The sequence below is a fragment of the Equus asinus genome, chromosome 2 (genome assembly GCF_041296235.1).
Source record: "Equus asinus isolate D_3611 breed Donkey chromosome 2, EquAss-T2T_v2, whole genome shotgun sequence".
Lineage (NCBI taxonomy): Eukaryota > Metazoa > Chordata > Mammalia > Perissodactyla > Equidae > Equus > Equus asinus.
Genome location: NC_091791.1, coordinates 99,031,103 through 99,054,769, shown reverse-complemented (window position 1 = coordinate 99,054,769; position 23,667 = coordinate 99,031,103). Strand labels below are relative to the sequence as shown.

The 23,667-nt window shown below is 47.0% G+C and overlaps 1 protein-coding gene across 2 annotated transcripts in view; it reads left to right on the top strand.

Moving 5' to 3' along the window:
- ALPK3 (alpha kinase 3) overlaps nt 1–23,667 on the top strand; it is a 47,851-nt gene that overhangs the window by 15,022 nt on the left and 9,162 nt on the right. For both annotated transcript variants that reach the window (XM_044760823.2, XM_044760811.2), the window contains 4 exons: nt 4,612–4,729; nt 5,336–6,569; nt 20,512–22,615; nt 23,300–23,447. In XM_044760823.2, the coding sequence (XP_044616758.2) occupies nt 4,612–4,729; nt 5,336–6,569; nt 20,512–22,615; nt 23,300–23,447 (3,604 nt within the window). The remainder of the gene's footprint in view (nt 1–4,611; nt 4,730–5,335; nt 6,570–20,511; nt 22,616–23,299; nt 23,448–23,667) is intronic.

Here is a 23,667-nt window from a genome sequence, read left to right as displayed (position 1 = left end):
TTTTTTAGAGAAATAAGTCTCACATAATGACTGCTGGGGGCAGAAACTTACATGTTGGTCCCAGAACACTCAGTGGAAAGAGCATTGGAAGAAGGAAAAGGAAACTAGGGGCTTTCTTGTGCCGGCTGTGTGACCCTGGGTAAGTTACTTAGTTTCTCTGAGCCTCATCTTCCTTTTGTGTAAAATAGGGGTTAAAACCCCCGCCTGTCTGTTTTATAAAGAGAGGGATTTGGATTTCGGCTTCTCTATGTGCCAGCTGGATGACTTTAGGAAGAAGCCTTAATTTCATGGGCCTTCAGTTCCTCCTTCTTAAATTGGGGATTAATAACAGTACATTTCTCATAGGATTTCTGTGAGGGTTACATGAGATAATACATGAAAAATGTTCAGCTCAATATCTGGCACATAGTAAGCCTTCAAGAAATGTTAGCAATTGTTCTCACCAGATTATAATGAGGGCCAAATGAAGTTCTATCTTTGAAAGCTCTTTGAAAACGCTAAATTTACGTTCATCATTATTCTCCCCTTGAATCTGAGCTTCTCCAGACTGGGAATGGTTGGGACAAGGCGGCGAGACTCTGAGCTGGGTTCCAGACTCAGGCCTGCTGGCTGTGAAGCAGAGGTCTCAGGGCGTCAGGGGGAAGAGGGCAGGCCACAGGCTCCGGCGCTGCTGTGGGCTCCCCTGGCCAGGGCCGAGTGTGTGTGTGTGCACGCCTGCCTGTGGGTGCACACATGGGCATACACGTGTGTGCAGCTGGGGATCAAGGACCTCTCCCGCTTTTCTGTGTTTTAAAATACAGTTCATATTATCCAGGTGACAAGGAAATATTTTCTCCCGAAATAAAGTTGTTTCCAAAACCCATTGTTGCCGTGGAGCCCTAAGCGGTCAGGTTGGCCCCCACTTTGTGAAGAGGCATTAGAGCAGGGCGTGGGGGCTGAGGCCTCCACCTTGGGGCTGTGGGGTCCACTCAGCGTCCCCCTCCTTGCCCCAGCCTGACTGGACTCAGATGCCCTGGGGGCTGAGGCCTCCACCTTGGGGCTGTGGAGTCCATTCAACGTCCCCTTCCTTGCCCCAGCCCTCCCCCTCGCCCCAGCCTGACTGGACTCAGATGCCCTGGGGGCTGAGGCCCTGCTGGCTGGTTGTGGGTCGGGGAACTCTGAGCTGGGCCCTCGTAGGGTGAGATCATCCCACGGGTTGGTGAGGACACCTGTGCTGGCCCTGGCCACACGCACGGTGATGTAACCAGGGCTTTAGCTCACAGTGGAAACATGGGGCTCGCTTTACAGTCAGGGCTGCCCAGAGTTTGTTCCTGGCCAACCCAGCGGCAGCCTCGCCTCCCTTGCTCCCTGCTGCTGTACACAGTCCCCAGCCTGCCCTTTGCTCTCCACCCCACATTCTACTGTCACGGTCCTTTGTCAGGCGTGCCCTTCCTATCTGCCTCGTGTTTGTTTGTTCGCTCTTTCCCTTACTCATCCAGCAGATTTTTATTAAGTAGCTACTATGTGCCAGGCACTGTCTTAGGTGGTGGGGATATAGCAGTAAAGAAGATAAGCTTCCTGCTCACATGGAACCTAAGTCCAGCAGGGTGACAGACAAGGAAATAGTCAATCACAGTCTCACGATTAGTGCTGTGAAGGGGACACGCAGGCACTGAACCCACATTTTCTGAAATTCTGCCCACCCTTCAAGGCCAGTTTTTTAACTCATGCCGTAAAGCCTTTCCTGGTTCCCCAGCCAAGGTGCTTGCTCCCTTCTCTGCACCCTGAGCACTTAGTGCTTTACTTCATTTATTCATCTGTGAATGTTTAATGAGTGTTGATTCCATTCCAGGCTCTATGTATTCTGGGATGGCAGTGAGTAACACAGATAAGTTATGGAGCTGACAATTCCATGGGCGGTTGGAGAGGATACACATAAACTAACGAACTCATTCAGGGAGCAATGCCTTCTCTGAGGAAAAATAAACGTAGTAAGAGGGATAAGAAGTGCCAGGGAGAGAGAGTTGCTGTTTTGCACAGGCGGGTAGGGACGGCCTCTCTGAGGAGGTAACGTACCAACAGAACCTGAAAGAACTGAGGTGTGATGCTCGCATGGTGCGTTAGAGACGAGCCAGCGGGAGCATGTGACTGGAGTGCAGCACGCAAGTCCAAGGAGCTGAGGCCAGAGCAGTCATGGGGTGCAGACCATGAGGGCCTTAAGAAATGGGAACGATGGGGGTGTCTTGAGCAGAGGAGTGCCATGATCTGACTTTGTTTTAAAAGGCTTCCTCTGGCTGCTGCTGAACTGAGAACGGGCTGAAGAGAGGCCAAGATGGAAGCAGTCAGATCAGCAAGGAGGTTATTGCAGAAACTGAGAGGATGGGGATGGACCAGCTTGGTGGTGGGGACTGGCAAGAAGTGATCAGATTCTGGATATATTCCAAAGAGAGGGCCCGTAGCGTTGTCTCATGTAGTGGACCTGAGAAAAAGAAAGGAATACAAGATTACCTCCTCGTTTTTGGCCTGAACCAAATTAGAAGGATGGAGTTGCCATTTACTGAGTTATGTGGGAACTGGCTCAGAGAGGGGAATGAGAAGTTTGACTTGGGATGTGTTTGATTCCTATTAGACCTCCGAGTGAGATGTCAGGTGCACAGTCAGAAATAAGAATGAGGAGTTCAGGGGAGAGGTCTGGGCTGCAGATACGAATTTGGGAGTCATGAGCCTACGGATATATTTAAAGGCCCCAGGATGGGGTTAGATGCCCAAGGTTGTAGGGATAGAGAATGGAAAATGGTTCTGAGGCCTGAACCCTGGCGCATTTAAGATTTACAAGCCCAGGTTGTAAGGGTGGAATGGATGAAAGAGATGAGGAAGAGTGGCCAGTGAAGTGGGAAGAGCATTCGGAAGGAGTGGTGTCCAGAAGCAAGTGAGGAAACCGTTTAAGGAAGGAGGGGGCGGGTCAAAGCTGATAGATTGGGTAGATGAAGCATAAGAATCACCAGTGACTTTGGCAATGTGTGAGTCCTGGGTGACCTTGACAAGAGCCATTCTGGTGCAGCAGTGGGTACCAAAGCATGATTGAAGGAGAGAAAGTGAAGACAGTGAGTACAGACAACTCTTTCAAAGAATCTTTCTGTAAAGAAGAGAACAGAGAAATGGGGGCAGGAGCTAGAGGAGGATGTGGAGTCAAATGCAGTTCTTTTTAAAGAACTTTTTAAAGTACAGCAGGCTTTTATGCTTATGGGAATGATACAACAGAGAGGAAACGTTTCATGATGCAGAAGAGGGCAGAAATGACTATTGGAGAGATGTCCTTGACGAGACAAGGAGAGGGGATCAGTGCGGGCAGCTTTATTAGGTGTGTGGGCAGTTTATCCATAACCGTAGGGAAGGCAGAGTGTGTGCACAGAGGCAGGGCCATCCCTGCCTTGTGTGGGGATCCGTCTTACCTCCTCTACTGTACAGTAGGGTTCCTGAGAGCAAAGACCCTGGCTGTCAAGCTTCCATATCTTCATAACTCTTGCTTGGCAGTCAGCACAGACTTAATATATATATATTTGAGGGAATATATATCAAGTCTTTGATTTCTAATAAATATTGCCAATCAATTGGTGTGAACTTAAGAACTGAAGCAGAATTCATTGGTAAGGCTGTATGGGATTGACAAGTAGGAGTGCAGCTGTGCCCAGACAAGGAATGGAGCCAGGATTTGCAAGGATTTTGGAGGTCTCTCTGTCTCCTGTCTCTTATTCTATCCTGAACATCAACTTCATTTTTCCATCTTGCTGCAGACCAGCTTTGTCTGCTTCTCAGTCCATGTGGTAGAACATGGCTGTACCCCTTTGAAATTTTATCTCCAGACACAAGGGTTAACTGTTTCTAGGTCCTAGATCCCAAATCCTAAATCAAAGAATTGGATTAGCTTAACTGATTGGGTGTCAATTACTGGACCAATCAGCTATGTGGCCAGGGAGGCAGGGTCATGTGACTCTAACCATTGGAAGCTCCCCTTGTGGGTAGGGAAGTCCCTCTCCTTGAGGGATGGAAGTCCCCAGAGAGGAGAGGCTGGGAAGACACCTCAGTGGGTCTCAAGCAGTGAATGGGTAGGTAGGTAGGTGTGGATGGGCGGATAGATGGATGATGGATGATGGATGATGGATGGATGTTTTAGCTGTGCCATAAAACAGTACTAACAGCTTGGGATCCTGGAGTGAGAGAAGGAGGGCTCTTGGCAGTGCCATTGGTGTTGGGGTACTTGGGGGAGACTTCTGAGGATAGAGCTGTTACTAGAGTTGAGGATGTAGAACAGATCACTGAAGAAAGGAAGCTTATTACTACCAGCTAAGGCTTTCTAGAAACTCCTTGCTTCCTTTCTTACCAGGAAGCTAGGAAATATCTCCTCCATATTTGCCTTCCAGCTGCTGAAGGGGAACAGTTTTCAGCTTTGACAGGGCCTAACTTCTAAAAATAAGGGCGCTGTATGATAGCCCTGTTCCTCCAGCGAGCCCAGGCCAGGGGGGCCAGTCCAGTCTCTTCAGGTGGTCTGGAGAAGCCATGGCATCCTTTTCTCTCCTCCTACTATTTTGGAACTGGTCTTCCTGCAACCCAAGTCTCCTGCTTCCTTCTTAGGATACCCGGAGCCAGAGGTGACCTGGTACAAGGATGACACAGAGCTGGACCGTTACTGTGGCTTGCCAAAATACGAGATCACTCATCAGGGCAACCGCCACACACTGCAGCTCTACAGGTGAGGGAGAGGGGCCTGCTCTGCTCCCTTTGCCCTCCTGAGGGTCCCATGGCCCAAGCCTGCCCTCAGAAATGGAGTCAGCCGGATGAAGATGCCCAGGCAGGATCTCGGCATGGAGGGCAGGGTTCTGCTGCCGAGTCGAACCACCTGGTGAACCGTGTCTGCTCGCCAGTGTCTGGGATCTCCTAAGGCCGGGGTGGGATATTTCTGACAGCCAGAGAGCTGAGCGCAACCAGAGGAGGTCCTGACCCATAGAAACATTTTCCATGAGGTCAGCTGCCAAAAAAAGCTCCTGTGTCATCCTTAGTTCACAAGGGGCTGTGTGGGTCACCTGCCTCTGAAGGGAGCTCTCTTGGGCCCCAAGTCTAATCCCTCTGGAACAGCATGACCTTGGTCACCTCCCCCTTCTTGCCGGCCTCCGTTTCCTCGACTGTAATGGGGAGGGTTGGACGCGGTGAGGTCTGAGGTGGGGCGTGTCTCCCAGGGCAGGGCTTGCCAGGGGCAGGGCAGCGTGCTCAACTTCGAGAGGCTCTGGCTGCTGGGACTGGGGGCCTCTCGCCTTCCAGGAGGGGAGAGTTGGCATCTCATGCGTGCTCCTACCTCTAGGTGTCAAGAAGAAGATGCCGCCATTTACCAGGCCTCTGCCCGGAACCCCAAGGGCATTGTGTCCTGCTCTGGGGTCCTGGAGGTGGGCACCATGACTGAGTACAAGATCCACCAGCGCTGGTTCGCCAAGCTGAAGCGCAAGGCTGCAGCGAAGATGCGCGAGATAGAGCAGAGCTGGAAGCACGGGAAGGAGGCCGTGGGAGAGGCCGACACCCTGCGCAAGCTCAGCCCCGACCGCTTCCAGCGAAAGCGGCGGCTGAATGGTGCTGAGGTGCCAGTCCCCCCAGCCCCTACCAGGGAGGCTGAGGACGGGACCCTGGAGGCTTGGCAGGAAGGAGAGACTGAGCCTGGTCAGCACCCAGCTTTGGGCCTGATCAACAGTTTTGCTCCTGGAGAAGTGACCACCAATGGGGAGGCTGTCCCAGAGAATGGGGAAGACGGGGAGCACGGCCTGTTGACGTACATCTGTGAGGCCATGGAGCTGGGGCCTCAGAGAGCCCCCAAAAAGGAGTCTGGGGCCAAGAAGAAAAAGAAAGATGAGGACCCTAAGCAAGGGCCACGGAAGCCAGAGTTAGAAAAGGCAGCTCGAAGCCACCGTTCTTCTGAAAACTATATCCCCAGTTCAGACAAGCCTGATTCCTGTGGGACACAGGGGCCTATGGACACAGAGCAGGTTCAGACTCAGCCCAAAGGCAAGGCCGCACGGGGGCCTAGGTCCTCTGGAGTAGGTAGCATCAGGAAGCCAGCCTCTGCTGTGGCCACTCAAGACCAGGCCCAGAATGCCCCGGCCCCTGTCCCAGGCCCAGACCGCGAAATGTATTTCTCCCTGAAAGATTTGTATCTGGAGAGTGCCCGGGCCATCAGGCCCCAGGGCGGGGAGGAGCCCCAGACCCCAAGCAATAGGGCCCCTGGGGAGATGCCCTCAAGGAAGGTACCCAGCGAGGCTGGAGGTGAGAAGGGTCCTGCTACCCCTGGCCAGCCCATGCCCTCAGCACCCCAGCCGACTAGGCCTTTCAACAGGAAGAGATTTGCCCCTCCTAAGCCCAAAGGGGAGCCCACCACCAACAGCAAGCCCGACTCTTCCCAGAGTCAAGCTCCAGAACCTGGGGCACAGAGCTCAGGGAAGGCCCCGCCTCAGGCCTCTGCCGAAGTGCCCACACCCCCTGCCCGGCGGAGACACAGCACCCGGGACAGCCCCCTGCAGGGGCGAGTCAGCCACAGGACTCCAGGAGAGGTAAGTGAGGGTGTTGGGTGCCGGGAGGCCGCTCTGGGAAACTGACCTCATGGAAACTCTTGCTGCAACACCTCGGCAGCCAGAGAGCAGTGTGCTATTTATAGAAGGGGGTGGGGTGGGGATGGCGTGCCAGCCAGGAGCAGGGGACCACAGGCCTGGCCCTTGCCCCAGCCAATCTCCGTATGCCAGGTATGAGGGCAGCACAGCCTGCCTGTGCCCCTCTCTTCTGACGGCATGGGAGTTCATAGCCGAGGGGACTGTGCCCCAGAGGGAGGTGGAGGACGGCGATGCTCCCTGGGGAGGGAAGGGCCAGTGGGGAGTTTTCTGTGGGCTGTATTGAGTCAACAGTGTTTCACGGGGGACACTGGGGAGCAGGAGTGTGCACAGTACGCAGTGGGTCTCGACCCGGATGCTCATTAGAAGATTTTTAAGGTGCCAAATTTCTAGGAAATTCTGGTTTAATCTAGGTTTTTATCTAAAATTTTGGAGTCAGGTATACCTATGTGCAAATCTGACTATCCTTACCTGTGTGTGATCTAGGGCAAGTCTTAAAATCAGAATAACTACTACTACTACTAATAATAATAACACCTACTTCATCGGGCTGTTGTAAGAGTCCGAGTGCTTAGCACAGTGCCTGGTGTGTCAATAAATGGCAGTGCGTATAAGATATTACGTGGTGGGAGAGAGAGGCAAACTGTTTTACCTGGGAACAAGAGTGTCATCATCTTCTGGGATCATCAGCCAACAGAGAAAAGATGATGTTTTGCATGGAGACAGGGGTAAGGGCGTCCACTATTGGCAGAAAGAGGCAGATGGCTGACAGCATTAAGGAGTTTGATGGGGGGAGAAAGGGAGAGAGGAGCAGGATTGAGCAGAGTGACAGAGGGAAGGTTTGTCCCATTTGTCAATGTTTCGTGTTTCAAGGGGCAGAGGGCAGGCAGTGTTTACAGGAGTGTTGGGAGACAGAGTGTTTTATGGTGGGACAGGAAGAAGACAGTATTTCTGATGAGTGGCAGAAAGAAAAAGTGTTTCAGGAGTGGGCGTGGGGTCGATAAAATAGATGAGAGAGACTTAGACTAAGAAATTATTGATTGCTTATCTGAAATTCAAATTTAACTGGTGTCCTGTATTTCTTTTTGCTGAATCTGGCAACCCTAAGTGGAAACAACATTCTGACGGGAACTAAGATGAGACGGTTTCTTGGGATGGAGGAGGCGGGAACATGGGCCCCAGGAAACAGGCGGAGCAGCTGAAAGCAGTTTCACAGGATCGGGACAGAGGATGGAGGGCTCCTCGGGACAGCCGAGGGAAACTCATGAGGGACAAGCTGCTTCAGCACCTCATGAAGGACCGAGGGAAAAGGATGCTTCGTGGAGAGCAGGGAGGCCTGCCCTTCCCAGGGAGAGAACGTTCGTGGGGGAAGGAGGGGCCAGTTTCAAGGGTGGTCAGGGGACGCGGTTTCATTTTGGTGGGTGCTGAGGTTCATCTGTGGGGCAGAAGTTCAGAGGGCTTAGGAGAGGGCAAACCTCAGACCAGATGCTCTGGAATCGGTTCCTGACTCTCACCTGCTCACCGTTGGTCTCAGGAGATGTCGGAAGCTGGTGTGGTGAGTTCCTAGTGGCCCACACGGGGCTGCTCCATGTCCTGACAGCCATCCTTACTGTAGAGATGGCTCTCATGGTCCCCTGGGGAGCTCTTTTGGGAAGCGACCAGGCTGGCGGCCAAGTCTGAGAGTGAATCTGGCTTCTCGGCCCACAGCAGTGGGGAGCACCGCAGCCAGGACTGCTGCATCCTGCTGGCCAGGGCCCTGCTTGCCTTTCACAGGTGAGAGGAGGAGGCGTGAGGCTGTCGCGGTGGTTCCACTGTTCCCGCAGAAAGCGTGTGTGGCTTTCATTTTATTTTTTTATACTTTAAAAAATTGTGAAGTGTATCATACAGGTTAAAAATGCATTTAACATCTATGTGTATTTTGCAGCTATTGCTTTTTAGTGGCTGAATTTGATTGGTTTTTCATATTTTCATTCTACCAAATCTTTTATTAAAAAACTATTTTTCTGATTATGAGAGAAACACATGGTCGTAGTAGAAAATATGGGTGGAAACCCTAAAAATTCAAAGGAGAAAGTAAAAACTCACCTATAATTCTATCATCCAGAGACATCTTGGGGTATCTACCAATCATTTTATATATGTAATTTTACTATTTTTTAAATTTAATTTGTGCTGTTATTCTGATTCAGTTTTATATCTTGCTTTCTTTATTTTTCATTATTTCATGAGTATTTTCTTATGGTATTCCTAAAAGTTATCCGAAAAACTTCATTTTTAATGATTGTATAAGATGTCACAATCTGCATATTATTCCATAGTGTTTATGATTTCCTTCCCCATTCTAAAGTTAAATATTAATCTATATTTTAAAATAATTTTTGTTGTTTTAATTCATTCATTTGACTTTTAAATTAATCTGGAATTGATTTGGGTGTATAATGCAGCATCATACTACAGCTCAATTTTGGTTAATAAATAGGTAACTTCCCCCAATATCATTTGTGGAGAATTCAACCCTTACCTATTAGTTTATGATTCTTTCTTTCTATACCAATTTTTATACACACTAAAGCCTATCTTAGTTTCTGTCTATATGTCTATCATAATCCATTAATCTGTTTGTTGATTCTTACAACAGGATGATCTTGTTTTAATTATTATAGCTTTAACTTCTGTCAGAGCAACTCTCTTATACTTCTTTTAAAAATTTTCCTAGCTATTCTCTCTTCTTTATTCCTTTAGGAAAACTTCAGAATCCTTGTTTGAAATTCTCCCAACTGCTAGATACCGTTGTTTTCTTGCCTTGTATCTTTATATTCACCATTTTAAAAAACTACTTTTAAAAGACATGATGAGTTATTTTTAACAAGATCAAAAGGCTGTTAAATCCTTTCATGAAAAACTGAAGTCAGATTTGCATTTTGAATGTTCTTTTAGTAAAACTTGCTAGCTATATATTTTCAAACAGCTTTATTGAGGTAAATTTGCATACCACAACATTCCCTTATTTAAAGTGCATAATTCAACGTACACATTCAGAGTCGTGCAGCCATTACCACAGTCCAGTTGCAGAACATTCCCATCACCCTGAAAAGGTCCCTGTTCTCTTTTGCAGTTACTCCTTGTTCCCACCCTCAGACCCAAGCAACCTGCTTTCTGTTTCCAGACCATTGGTATTTTGATTGGGATTGCCTTAAGTATAAGACTAATTGGGACACATCAATATCTTAATATATAGCTTTCTCCTCTGGGAGCATGGTATTTATTTCCATGACTCAAACCTTCTTTCTTTCTTCTTTTTGAGTACTGTTGTTTTCTTCATGTGGGCCCAGCGAGTCTCTCGTTAGGGTTGGGTACTCTAAGGGTCTCTGCTTCTGGGATGGGATACTGCTGCTCCCCTCCTCTGTTTTGATTTCCCTTCCTGGGAATAAGGGCTATCTTTGGCAGTTCAGTTTAGGCTTCCATCCTGGATGAGGATGAGGAGCAGATGCTAGAATGGAGGCCTCTTGGGTTGTTAAGAATGTCCAGAGACCTTCCCCTGGAGCTCAGCCTTGCTGTTGAGACAGCTCTTCCCTGGCAGATGCAATCCTGCCTTTAAAGGTACTTGGTGAGTGGAAACTGGCTGTCAGTGCCCTCAAAGGCTGCTTTTTAGTGCCCTGCTGAGATCTTCTCTGAGACTGCCTCAGATCTCTGGAGCTGAGGTGCAGGAGCATGGGAACATGGCAGAACGCCCTATCTGCCCAAATCCTCGGAGGGGACAGTGTAGGTGTGAGAGAGCTCTGCTGAATGCCTTGAGACCTCAGAGTGTCTCTTCTTGAGAAACCCTGTCAGTCCTGAGGGTGATCATCCAAAGATGTGGAAACTCCCCTCTATAATAAGGGTTCTTTGGTTTTCAGAGAATACATGAAATGTAAGTATTTTCGGAGAGCTGTTGAAGGGAGGGCGCTTGAGGACAGACATGATCCTTGCCTTAAGGAATTAGCTAATGAATTGAGGGGCTAGACTTACACCAGACCCTAAGCACAGAGAGGATGTGATGAAGAGTTACTGCAGTGGGTTTCCAGGGAAGGAGAGTGGGGTGGTCTGCACTCACTAGGGAAGGTATCTGGAAAGAGACCAGACTGGTCGGCAGCATGCATAGGATTTATTAATGGAAATACCATAGTAGAAAAACATCACATAGAATTTTTTTAATATAAAAGAATGCCCGTAGTATCCCAAGATAGTAGGAAATTAGGGAGGTGAAGGAAAGGAAGGAAGACCTTCTGGGAAGGACAAACAGCATGGAGCAAAGGTAAGGTGGTGCGCTAGATGAGGAATGCAAAGCCTGTCTGTCCTGATCTTCATGCCTGGGTGCATTTAAGGCTCCTTAACGCTTTTCCTTCTCTTCTGTGTCTTGTGTTCTGCTTTGGTTTGTTTAACATTAACTGTAACATCATTGAGGCTTGGGGTGAAACAGAAAGGGGAGAGAGCTAACATTTATTGAATATCAGCTTCCGGTAGTGCTGGCTTAGATAGTTCAGACCAACTGTCTTACTGAGTAAAGCTGTGCAAAATATTAAAATGTCTACTTGAAGGCATTGGAAAGTTAACAAAGTGAAGAATTACTGGCCCGGGATCTGGGAAGCCATGGAAATCCAGAATGATGAGCCCAGCATTTGGCATAGCTTTCGTCCTGCAGTTGTTTGCTACTCCAGAGGAGGAGAATGAGCCACTCAGCAGAGTTTTAGACAGTCTCCTGGGACTAGGGAGACAAAAATTAGAGTCCATGATCTCAAGGGGGGTAGCCCTGGTAAACCCCCTGGTCTTTGGGTTGGGCCCCTGAAGGTTTGCACCCTAGGAGTAAGGGAATCAGAAGTAAATAACCCTTACAGGGATGGAGGCCTAACTCTGAGTTACCTGGTGACTAAGAAATATCTCAATCCTGAAGTTGGGTTAAGGTGATTCAAGATCCCTGGTGCCCTCAGGCACCTGGAAGAAGCAAACAAAAATCATCTGGAGAATGATAGCATCATTTTAAGCCTCAAATTATTCTTAAAAAGTGTTTAAAATATAATATTTGTCACTCAAATGAATATAAGCAGGCACACAAAGAGAAGAAAACATGAAAATGAACCAGCAAAAACAGCAGACAATATAAATGTGTTCACAGTGGGTTCCAACTTTTGGAATTATCAGACATGAACTATAAAACTAAAACTATACTTCCTATATTCAAAAAGGTAAAAAGACAAGACCGAAAATTTCAGCAGAGAACTAGAAACTATAAAATGTGGCAAAGACTTGAAAATGAACCAACCAGAAATCCAGAACCGAAAAATACAATAACTAACATCAAGTTAGTTATTATGGTAATGGCAGTTCCATTTCTGGATGAGATGGAGCAAACACACTCCACCCTGCGTATCCCATTGAATGCAGTGAAAAACTTGGGTGAGATGCATGGTGCAGCCATTTGATGACTTAGACAAGCAAAGAGTAACAGATAGACTGGGAAGAAGAGTAGGGTTCAAAGTACCACTGAACCAGCAGTGTTTACCTTTTAAAAAAAATCTTCTAGCACTCCCTGGCCTGGACTTAATGCAATCAGATACCCAGAAATAAGCATGAGCATGGACAGAGAGAGCTCCAGGAGAAGCCCTCTAGATCAGGCTTGAGAGTAGGAAAGGGCTTTCCTGGTAGTGACAGTAGTGCCAGCAGAGGCCACAGGTATCTGAAACTTTGAGGGGAGGGAATCTTCCCTCTATTCAGAGGAGCTGTGGTCCCAAGAGAGTGGGATGAAGCCCTTTTGCTTTTTTTTCTCTTTTGAGTCCCTTCCTTGGCCCAGGACACAGGTTTATGTGTGAAAGTATGTGACACTGAGGGGTAAAGGAAGCCCCAGCTATTGGCCAGAGGACTGAAACGGGGAGCCCTAGGGACCCAGAAAGTACAGGGGACATCATGGAGAGGGAGAATGTTGGGAAAATGACTTCACAAGCTGTTTATAAGTTCCTGAGCTTATTCCCAAGCTGTTCATGCGTGGATCTGGTTCTGAACAGCTTATCAAAAACAGCATATCAGACTTGCCATTGGGTGACACACCCACAGGACAGATCTAAATAGCACTGCAAAGGCTTTGAAAATGGAACCAACATTGAAACCACAACCTCAGAAGGCTGAATGGAACTTGCAGCCTAAACACAGCCAAGTGGATTGTCTTCTAAGACAAAAATAAAGAAAACAACATTCTCCATAGGATTTATACAAGAACCAGAGTCTCATAGTTTTCAGAATGTCCAGGATACAATAAAAATTATGTGGCACATGAAAAATCAAGAAAGTCTCAACTTGCATGGGAAAAGACAGTTAAAGAATGCTATTGTCAAGGTGGCAGAGATGTTGGAATTATCTGACCTTAAAGCAGCTACTGCAAAAATGTGACAACAAGTGAGGGTGAACACTCTGGAAATAAATGGAAAAATAGAAAGTCTCAGAAAAGAAATACAAGATATAAAGAACAATATGTTGATTTTAGAACTGAAAAACATAATAAAAGACTTGCTGGTTGGGCATAATAGTAGAATGAAGATGATCAGGAAAAGTCAGTGAACTTGAAGATAGATGAATAGAAATTATTTAGTTTGAATAAGGCAGAGGAAAAAAAGATAGGAAAAAGAAGTGAACAGAGCCTCAGGGACCTGTGGTGCCATATTGAAATGTCTAACATTTGTGTCATTGGAAACCCAGAAGGAGAGGAGAAAGGGTATAGTGCAGAAAAAAATATATGAAGAAATTATGGCTGAAAACTTCCCAAATTTGGCAAAAGACACAAATGTACAGATCCAAAAGTTTAGAAAACCCCAAATAAGGTATATCCACAGAATTTCATGCCAAGAAATATCATAATCACATTGCTGGAAACTAAAGACAACAAAAATATGTTGAAAGTAGTCAGAGAAAAACAATGAGTAATTTCTAGTGGAACAATGATTCAAATGACTGTAGATTTCTCATCAGAAACAATGGAGGTCAAAAGGAAGTGGAATAATATTTTTTAACTGCTGAAAGAAAAGACTTTTCAATCTATAATTCTACATTCAGCAAAAATATCTTTCAGTATAGAAGGTAGAATAAAAATACTCCCAGATAAAGGAAAACTAAGAGAATACATCGCTAGCAGATCTGTTCTAAAAGAATTGCTAAAGGAAGTTTTTCAGAAAGAAGGGAAATGATATCAGAAGGAAACCTTTAATATCAGGAATGAAGGAAGAGCAACAGAAATGGTAAATATCTGGGTAAACATAATAAATTATTCTTTTCCTCTTAAATTCTTTAAAATATGTTTGAAGGTTAAAAGTACAAATTATAACTCTGTCTGCTGGAGTTTTTAATGTATGTAAATGTAATATATAAGAAAACTACAGAGGTGGCCTGGTGGCACAGCAGTTAAGTTTGTGTGCTCCACTTTGGCAGCCTGGGGTTCACTGGTTCAGATCCCACGTGCAGACCTACACACCACTCATCAAGCCATGCTGGGGCAGTGTTCAACATAGAAAACAGAGGAAGATTGGCACAGATGTTAGTTCAGTGACAATCTTCCTCAAGCAAAAAGAGGAAGATTGGCAACAGATGTTAGCTCAGGGCCCATTTTTGTCACCGAAAAAAAGAAAACTACAACATAAAGGCAGAGAGGATATAGGGACCTATGTGGTGGTAGGTTTACTACATTTCTGTTGAACTGGTAAAATATTGATTCTAAGTAGACTGTGGGAAGTTCAGTATGTATATTGTAAGCCCCAGAGCAACAATTAAAATACTATGTAAACAAATATAGTAAAAATCACAAAATATAAATTAGAATACTAAAAAATGCTTAATTAACCTAAAGGAAGACAGGAAAGGGGAAACAGGAAGGCAAAATAGAGGGAACAAACAGAAAACAAATAAAATAATTGACCTAAATCCAAACATATAAGCAATTATATTAAATATAAGTGGTCTAAACACACCAACTAAAAGACAGAGATTGTGAGAATGGATCAAAAAACATTCCCAACTCTATGCTTTTTACAAGAAATTGACTTCAACTATAATGATATAGGTAGGTTAAAAGTAAAATAATGGAAAATATATAATAAGCAAACACTAATCAATTTAAAACTGGAGTCACCATATTAATATCAGACAAAGTAGACTCCAGAGCAAAGAAAATTACCAGGGAAAAATAACAAATTACATAATGATAAAAGGGTCAATTCAAGAAAACATAATTTAAAACATGTCTGCCCCTAACATCAGAGCTTCAAAATACATGAAGCAAAAAATTGGTAGAACTGAAAGAGGAACAGACAAATCAACAATTATAGTAGGAGACTTTAACACTCCTCTCTCAGTAATCAATTGAACTAGTAGATAAATAATCAAAGAAAAGAACTGAACAGTATTATCAACCAGCTGGACCTAATAGACACACAGAATATTCCATGTAACAAGAACAGAACACTCATTCTCTTCAAGTGCATGTAAAAATATTCACCAAAAGAGATCATATCCTGAGTCATAAAAAGCCTTAACAGATATAAAATAATTGAAATCATACAAAGTATGCACTCTGACCAAAATGGAATTGAACTAGAAATCAATGACAGAAAGATAATAGGAAAGTTTCTGAACAATTTTAAATTAAATGACATGCTTTTATGGATCAAAAAGGAAAGTCTTAAGGGCAACTGGAAAATATTTTGTACTGAATGAAAGTGAAAATACAACATATCAAAAGTTTGGATGCTCCTGAATCAATGCATTGAGAAAAATTTATAGCATTAAATGTTCATATCAGAAAAGAAGAAAGACCTGAAATAAATAATCTAAGTTCCCATGTTGGGAAACTAGAAAAAGGAAGAGCAAAATAAATCCAAAGCAAGAAGAAGGAAGGAAATAATAAAGGAAAGAGCAGAAAACAATGAAATTCGAAAATGGAAAACCTATGGAGAAAATAAATTAACCCTAAAAATGGTTATTTGATAAGATCAATGATATTGAGAGACTTCTAGCAAGACTCACAAAGAAAAAAAGGAGAGAAGACACAAATTACCAGTATTAAGAATGAAAAAAGGGCTTGATTGTGGTAATCATTTCACAATCTACAGGTGTGTCAAAACATCAGGTTGTACACCTTGAGTGTACGCCACTTTTGTTTGTCAATTATACCTCAATAAAGCTTTTTAAAAAAGAAAGAAAGTGGATATCACTAGAGACCCTGCAAGCTTTAAAAGGATGATAAAGGACCACTACGAAAAATTATACACAGAAATCCAACAACTTAGATGAAATAGACCAATTCTTTAAAAACCACAAACTACCGAAACTCATGCAAAAATGAAATAAGATGAATAACCCTCTGACCGTAACAGAAATTGAATTTGTAGTTAAAAATCTTTCAAAAAAGAAATCTTTAGGGCCAAATGGTTTCGCTGGCAATTCTACCAAGCATTTAAAGATGATGAAGCCTCAGTATTAGCCCTGGGTCTGGGTTTCAGGGGAAGGAGATTTTGACTTCTTGACACTGCTCTGCCCCTTCCCTGTTAAGCTCCTGGGTTTGTCCTCTGCCTCCCAAAACCAGCGCTCCGGGGCTATGCCCCGTTAGAAGGTTAAAGCCATGGTACTTGTCATTCACTAGTTCATTCCTGTGAGCCTCCCACGCGCTTGAGCCTGGGAAGGATGCAAAGGTGGACCAGCCTGGGTCCTTAATCTCTGAGAATTTGTGGGAAAGACAGGATGGCAAATTAAACCTACTCGTGTTCTCTGTAGTGAAAAAAAACTCACAGAGAACCAACTGGGTTCACCCCTGCTCACACAATTTTTATTTTTAAGAAATATATGACATTCCTTCTCGTATCTCCAGACAGTTCCAGATGTAGACAGACAGACACCCTCCCACCCCCCATAGTTTAGAGAGGTCACCCTTTGTAGGAGAGTACAGAAAGTATTCAATCAACCAATCACCATATGGTTCTTGCGCACCAACTCTAACCCTGGACCTGTGCTGGGCCCTGTTTGGAGAGGGAGCGTTCACAGATTAGCAGGTGACACATGCTTGCAACAAATAACTACCACACAGAATGAGGGTATAATGAGAGAAGTAGGTACAGTTGCCAGGGCTGCATAGGGTAGGAAGCCACTAACATTTTTTGGAGGTGGAGAAGGGGACTCAGAAGTCTTCAAAGAAGAGAAGAAACTTGAGTGGGGTCTTCAGGGTTGAGAAGGAGTCCTCTAGATGAGCAAGGAGAAGGCTGAGAATGTCCGGCAGAGGAAAAACACATACAACGTGGTTATAAAATAGCACAATAGTCACTACGGTAAGTTAGTGTTGTCGGGTGGAGGGACCCAAGAGATGACCCTGGAGAGATAGACCTGGGACCCTTGCTGAAGGATGGGCCTCACTGATCACACAAGGTTTTATTTACTTATTTATTTTCAATTTTAATTGAATTTTGTTAAGTATGCGTCATATGCACATGGTGTAAAATTTAAAAAGTATAAAAGGTATATAGAGGGGCTGGCCCCGTGACCGAGTGGTTAAGTTCGCGCGCTCCGCTGCAGGCGGCCCAGTGTTTCGTTGGTTCGAATCCTGGGCGCGGACATGGCACTGCTCATCAAATCACGCTGAGGCAGCGTCCCACATGCCACAACCAGAAGGACCCACAACGAAGAATATGCAACTATGTACCCGGGGGCTTTGGGGAGAAAAAGGAAAAAAGTAAAATCTTTAAAAGGTATATAGAGAATATTGTCTTCCTCAATTCGCCACCCCCACCACCCAGTTCCTCTTCCTGGGCAGCCTTCCAGAACTATTTTCTGTGTGTTTACAATATGTGTGTGTGTGTGCATGTGTGTGTGTGTGTGTGTATTTTCCACTCAAAGATTGCATACTGTATTATACCTTCTATCCACACCTTGCTTTTTCACTTGGATATTGATTTTATTTATTTGGAATATGGATGTACTGTAATTCATTGGATCAGTTCTGTGTTGATGGAATTTAGGTAATTTCTAGTCTTTTGCTATTGTGAACTATGCTGCAATGAATATCCTTGTATGTAAATCTATTTGCACATGAAAGTATATCTATAGGATAAATTCCCAGGAATGGAATTGTTGGGTCAAAGAGCATAAGTACTTTTAGTTTTAGTAGATAATGCTGAATTGCCATCCATGGAGGCTGTGCCGATGCCTGCTGCCCCGCACCCTGACTGACAGAGTGTTCTTGAACTTTCTGCTCTGTTAGGCTAGGGCTTTGGTTTTATCCCGTAAGTGATGATAAGCCACTGAGAGGTTTTTGAGCCCCGGAGTGTCACAATCAGATCTGTTTTGGAAAGATCACTTAGGCTGCCGTGAGGATAAGAGGTTAGCAGAGGCATGGAAACCAACTAGGAGGAGGATTTCCAGTAGTCCAGGCGAGACAGAGTCAGCATTGGCAGCTTGGTTTAGGTAGTCGGCAGTGGAGACAGAGGAGGGAATGGATATGAGATACTGAGGAAGTCGGTTCAGTGGGACTCAGGGACTGATCAGGCTGGGGAGACGGGGAGTGAAGATAGCTTTAGTCAGAAGTTCTGTTCTCATGAGTCTTGTGTGCAAAGTCAGCATTTTCTTTGTAAATTTATAGATCTCATATCCACATTAATATTTCCTAACCCTGGAATACCAGAGTTAAAAGAAAGTTCTAACATATTACTGAGTGCTGTTTGTCGGCTACAAGGAGTTTTTGTCTGTTAGTATCTTACTGGTTGTCAGAGAAGTTGGAGGAGCATTTTCGTTAAAATTCTTCCATCTGTCAGACTTATATTTGATGGCTCCTGATTATTCATCAAACTCTTATTGTTCCCATATTCATACTAGTCATTCAGAATTTCATACTCAGTAAAGTAACTGTAAATTCTATACTTAACTTAAAAACAGTTTAATTCTATCTATTTTAAAGTCTTTTATGATGTGATCTGTTTGGTTTTGTGTGTGGTTCTTCTGATACATAGTAATATTTGTATGTAGTAATTTATAATTTAAAACATATAATATCATTAATTATCTTTTCTTTTGTCAATGTCTTTTAATTTTTTATGCTGAGTGATGATAAAATATTTCCTCTTCCTCTCTACCAAAGTTTTATTTCTGAGTGAAATAAATGTTTGTACAATTAAATATCCTGTATTTCCATTAGCTGGTTTTTCAGCTTTGACTAATGTCTTTGGTTCCTGGCTCCTGTCGGTGATAGAGTCAAGGAATTTACTCCACTTGTCACATTCCTCTTCCCCTTTTGTACTAGTTCTACTGTTTCTGCCTCGTCAGGGCATAAAACATTGGCATTCTGACCTGCCCCTCTAAACTCCTGTGGTTTTAGTCTTGGTTCTACGGTTAAATCCATCTTCAGTGCTCACCATCAGTTCTTTTGCTGTGGTTCCCCTAATCACCTTTTGGTTGGCCAGTTTGTTCTCTGGTAGTTTCCTCAAGCAGGGCTCTTGAGAACAACATTCCTTAAGCCCTTGTATGTTCAAAAACAATTTTCTAAGCTTAGCAATTTTCGGGAGGTTTCTTCGGGAGTGTATTTTTGCTGGTGTTTGAGGAGATCTGCTCCACTGGGCTATTCCACTGCCCGCTCCCTGTCTCTGCTGGACGTCTCCCTTATGTGTCTTCTGCTTGATTTCTACCCACTCCGCCACGATCCTACAGCTTCATACGTGGAGTTTGAGGATTCGTCATCTTAGGATGAGCCCTTTTTCTAGGAGCTGTGATTTGCTGGCATATTCTGAGGCCTGCTGAGCAGTTTCACTGTTTTTTCCCCCAAACAGCTTTTGTTCCTCTTCAACCTCCCAGTGTTTCATCGATCTGCTTTTGGCAGCCCCTACCCATTTTTTTTTGAGACTGTAGGTTTTACTTGCCTCCAGTTTTATTAACAACAGTTTGCTTTGTTTGTCTCTTGTTTACTTTGTTGGTTTCGATTATATCCAGGAGGAAAAGAGGCAAATTTCTGTCTTATGCCACTATGTTTGACAGGAAGTCCTATAATTATATTTAAATGGGTTTCATTGTAGAATGACAGCAAAGAACGTGGGATTTAAAACCAGACACACCAGGCTTCTGAGCTCAACTCCACCACTTACTATCTGATAATGGACGAATCACACCCCTTCTTTGGCCATCAGTGTTCTTATCTCTTAACACGGAGATAACTCTCGTAACTATTTCATATTGTCATGAGGGGTAAGGGAGGTAATATATATATAATAAGTTGGGGCCTAGCATAGTGCTTTGCAAATAGTGGGTGTTTAAAAGGGTAATATTATTACGTTTCATTGATTTCCTGGCATAGGCACCATTCATAATTGCTTTAACCCTCTGTTTGGATAGCATTGTGTGATGCCTCACTCGACGTTAGCGGTGGGTGCTGCCATGGAGGTCGTTATCAGGAGACCCTTCAGCACTCTCCCATCTCACCCGTAATTCTATACGGGGCAGTTAGTGCCACAAGAGAGGCACAGATCGACTGCCCAGAAGCCCTGGGGAGAGAACACTGTCCTCTGAATGGCAGGGGTGAGGGTTGGGTTAACACATGAGCAGGGTCTTTCAGGAAAGGCGGGATTTCTTCAAGGAGAGCAGGAAGGGCCAGAGCTAGACCTGGATTCTGGATATTCCCTGGTCTAGATTCTGGGATCGGGGTTGGGGAGGGTGGGCAGGCTTGAGGCTTTGTCACATGTCCTTTGCTTTCTTACCCTTAGTCAGGCCTGAGGAGTCAGGTGGCAGCGTTCCCATCAGGGCCGTTCTGGATGAGGTCAGAGGAGGCTGGAATGCCAGATTGGAAAGAGATCCTAAGGCACCTGTAGCTAAGTTCTTGCTTTTGTCCGTGTGTTCTCAGGTCCTGGAGTCCCAGGCAACCATGGCTCCTACCACGTCAGCCAGCAACAGTGCAGATACAGTCTCTGCTGGTTGCAGCACCTCCAGAAGTCAGGGCGTCACTGAGCCCATGGATACAGAAACCCAGGAGGACAGGAGAATGTCTGCCGACAGGAAAACTGTAGGCAAGAAGAATACAGAGGCTGATGGGAAGATGCAGGTGGATGGGAGGACACAGGGAGACGGAACACAAACAACCCAGAGGACACAGGCAGAGAGGAAGACACAGGTGGACGTTGTGACACGAGAACGTGAGAGGCCAGAGTCAGACAGGAGTTCCTGGGTGGATGTGGTGGCACAGGGAAGGGTGGAGACACAGGTGGAAAGGATGCAGGCAGATGAGAGGACAGAGGAAGGTGGCAGGATACAGGAAGACAAGGGGGCACAGTCAGAGGGGAGCGTACCCACAGGCGTGAAAGGTTGGTCAGAGAAGCAGTCCAGAACCAGCCTCAGGCCCCAATTCAGAGCCCCTGAGCTCCCTTCAGAGGGTCCTAGGTCTCCTCAGATTATTGAATGTTTTGAGCAGACTCCAGAAGGAGACTTTGTCCCGGAAAAACCTGATTTCCTGCTCAGATCTGAGGAAGCAGCAATAAGAGGCTCTGGGAATCACGAGGAGACTGTGGTGGGCCCCCTGGCAGGAGGCCTCACACTCCGGGCACAGCTGACTCCTGAGGGTGCTTTGGAGCAGATGGGAGGAGAGAGATGTCAAGGGCTGGAGTGGTCAGGTCCAGTCAAGGACGAGCCGGAGAACGGCCTGTTCCAGTGCCCCAAGGAGGAGCAGCTGGGGGAAGTGCTGTCTGTGGATCTGGGGGGCTGTCCTCCAGCTGGCCTGAGCCCAGAGGTGTCCACTCTGCCCTCTCCTCCTGACACTGGCCTGACCAAAAGCTCAGAGGAGGGGCTGCCCAGCATCCCGACTTCTCAGCACCTGAGGGCGGCTGCCTTCCTGCCCTCTGGGGACCAGGACTTGCTGAGTTCTGCTCCCCCACTGCACCTGGGGCAGGGGGCCCCCACCCAGAGTCACTCACCAGAAGCCACGGCAGCCAGCAGTGAGGGGGCGTGCGCCAAGGCTCCAGATGTGGAAGGGAGGACCTCAGGCCCCCGGAGCTGTGACCCTGGCCTCATAGATTCCCTGAAGAACTACTTGCTTCTGCTGCTAAAGCTCTCCAGCACACAGACGAGTGGAGGGGGCACAGAGCCCCTTGGGGGAGCTGCCACTGGGGGTCTGGCGCCCTCCTCCACTCTGGTCCCCACGGTGGAAGTGGCCGGTCTGAGTCCCCGGACGTCGAGGCGCATCCTGGAGCGCGTGGAGAACAACCATCTGGTGCAGAGTGCGCAGACCCTGCTGCTGAGCCCCTGCACCTCCCGCCGCCTCACCGGCCTCCTAGACCGCGAGGTGCAGGCTGGCCGTCAGGCCCTGGCTGCCGCCCGGGGCCCTGGCCCCAGTCTCCTCACCGTCCCCTCCATCGTGGTAGGCGAGGAGGAGGGCCCTGGGCTGGCCTCAGAAGGATCCAGTGAGGGTGAGGGAGAGGCTTCTCTTGAGGGGCCTGGCCTTCTGGGAACCTCCCAAGAGAGCAGCATGGGTGGTTTGCTGGGGGAGGCGGGGAGGCAGGCAGCCTCCGGGCAGGGCCCTCTTTCAGCAGAGAGCAGAGCCCAGGAAGCCTTCCAGGAGGAGGAGGTCCCCGGGGAGGCTCTGACAAGTCTCCCCGCAGCCACCCCTGAGGAACTGGCTCTGGGGGCCCGGAGGAAGAGATTTCTCCCTAAGGTCAGAGCAGCAGGAGACGGGGAGGCAGCCAAGCCTGAAGAAAGGGAGAGCCCCACGGTTTCCCCCCGGGGGCCCAGGAAGGGCCTTGCACCTGGGTCCCCGGGGACTCCAGGGCGGGAGAAACGCTCCCCGACCCAGGGCAGAAAGGCAGGCCTGCTGGAGGTGCCGCGGGCAGAGGAGGAGCCGGCTGCAGCAGACCTGGGCTCCAGCCCCAAGGCCAGTGGTCCGGATGCAGAGCCGGCCCTGGATGAAGGCAAGCAAGATTCTCCGGCCAAGCAGAGGAAAGCCAAAGATCTGCTCAAAGGTGAGCGGTGGGGAGGGCTGCTCGGAAGAGGACTGTGCTGCAGCCGCTGGGGTAACGCAGGTCTGCAAGGCCTTCACAGAGTGCCTTCCAGAGGTGTTCTCAGGTCATGGTCGCACAGGCTTTGGAATCAGAAAGGCCTGGCTCTCGCCCTGGCTCTGCCACTTGGAGTTGGTAATAGTACCGACTTCGTAACATTGTGAGGGTTGAATGGGATAGAGTAAATCAAGTGCATAGCAAAGGGCCCGGTTTCGGTGGCATTGTCACTCTGTCCTCAGCATCACCACTGGAATCCCCTCTTTGCAGACTCTTCCCACGTGTGCAGAGAGGTAGGCGGAGGATTCAAAGGCAGACTCCCAGAGCGCGGCGGTGGGGGGTCCTACAATGAGCGAGTTCCTCTCAGCTGCTGTCTGTGTCCTTAGCTCGCTGAGGCTCTTTGGCCTGGGCATGGTACAGTAGTGGGTTCTTTCTAGCTAAGATGTGTGCTCTGGAGTCAGGACAAAAGCCGCAGAGATACAGGTGGCACGCAGCTGGGGGCCGTGAAGTAGTGGGTTTGTGTGGAGACTTGAATCCTGTTTTCTCTCCGCCTGTTCACCAAGGACACCCAGGGAAGCAAGGGTAGGGCCAGAGAGGGTGCAGGATGGAGGGGAAGTGGCTTGTCCCTCTTACCTGGGCCCCTGCTCCCAGCCCCACAGGTGATCCGGAAGATTCGGGTGGAGCAGTTTCCTGATGCCTCGGGCAGCCTGAAGCTCTGGTGCCAGTTTTTCAACATTCTTAGTGACTCAGTCTTGACATGGGCCAAGGATCAGCACCCAGTGGGCGAGGTGGGCAGGAGGTAAGCCAGCTGGACCCCACCTCTGCCTGGCCTGACTCCCTAATGACAGCCGTGATAACGTTGGCCATTGTCCAGCTGTGGATCTAGCGCCTCATTTAGTCCTCCCCGTAAGCCAAGAGGGAGAGTCTAGTATTCCCATAGTAGAGAGGGGAAAATTGAGGCTAAGAGGCATTAAGTCACTTGCCCAAAGTCACACAGCTAGTGAGTGTCTGGACGTAAA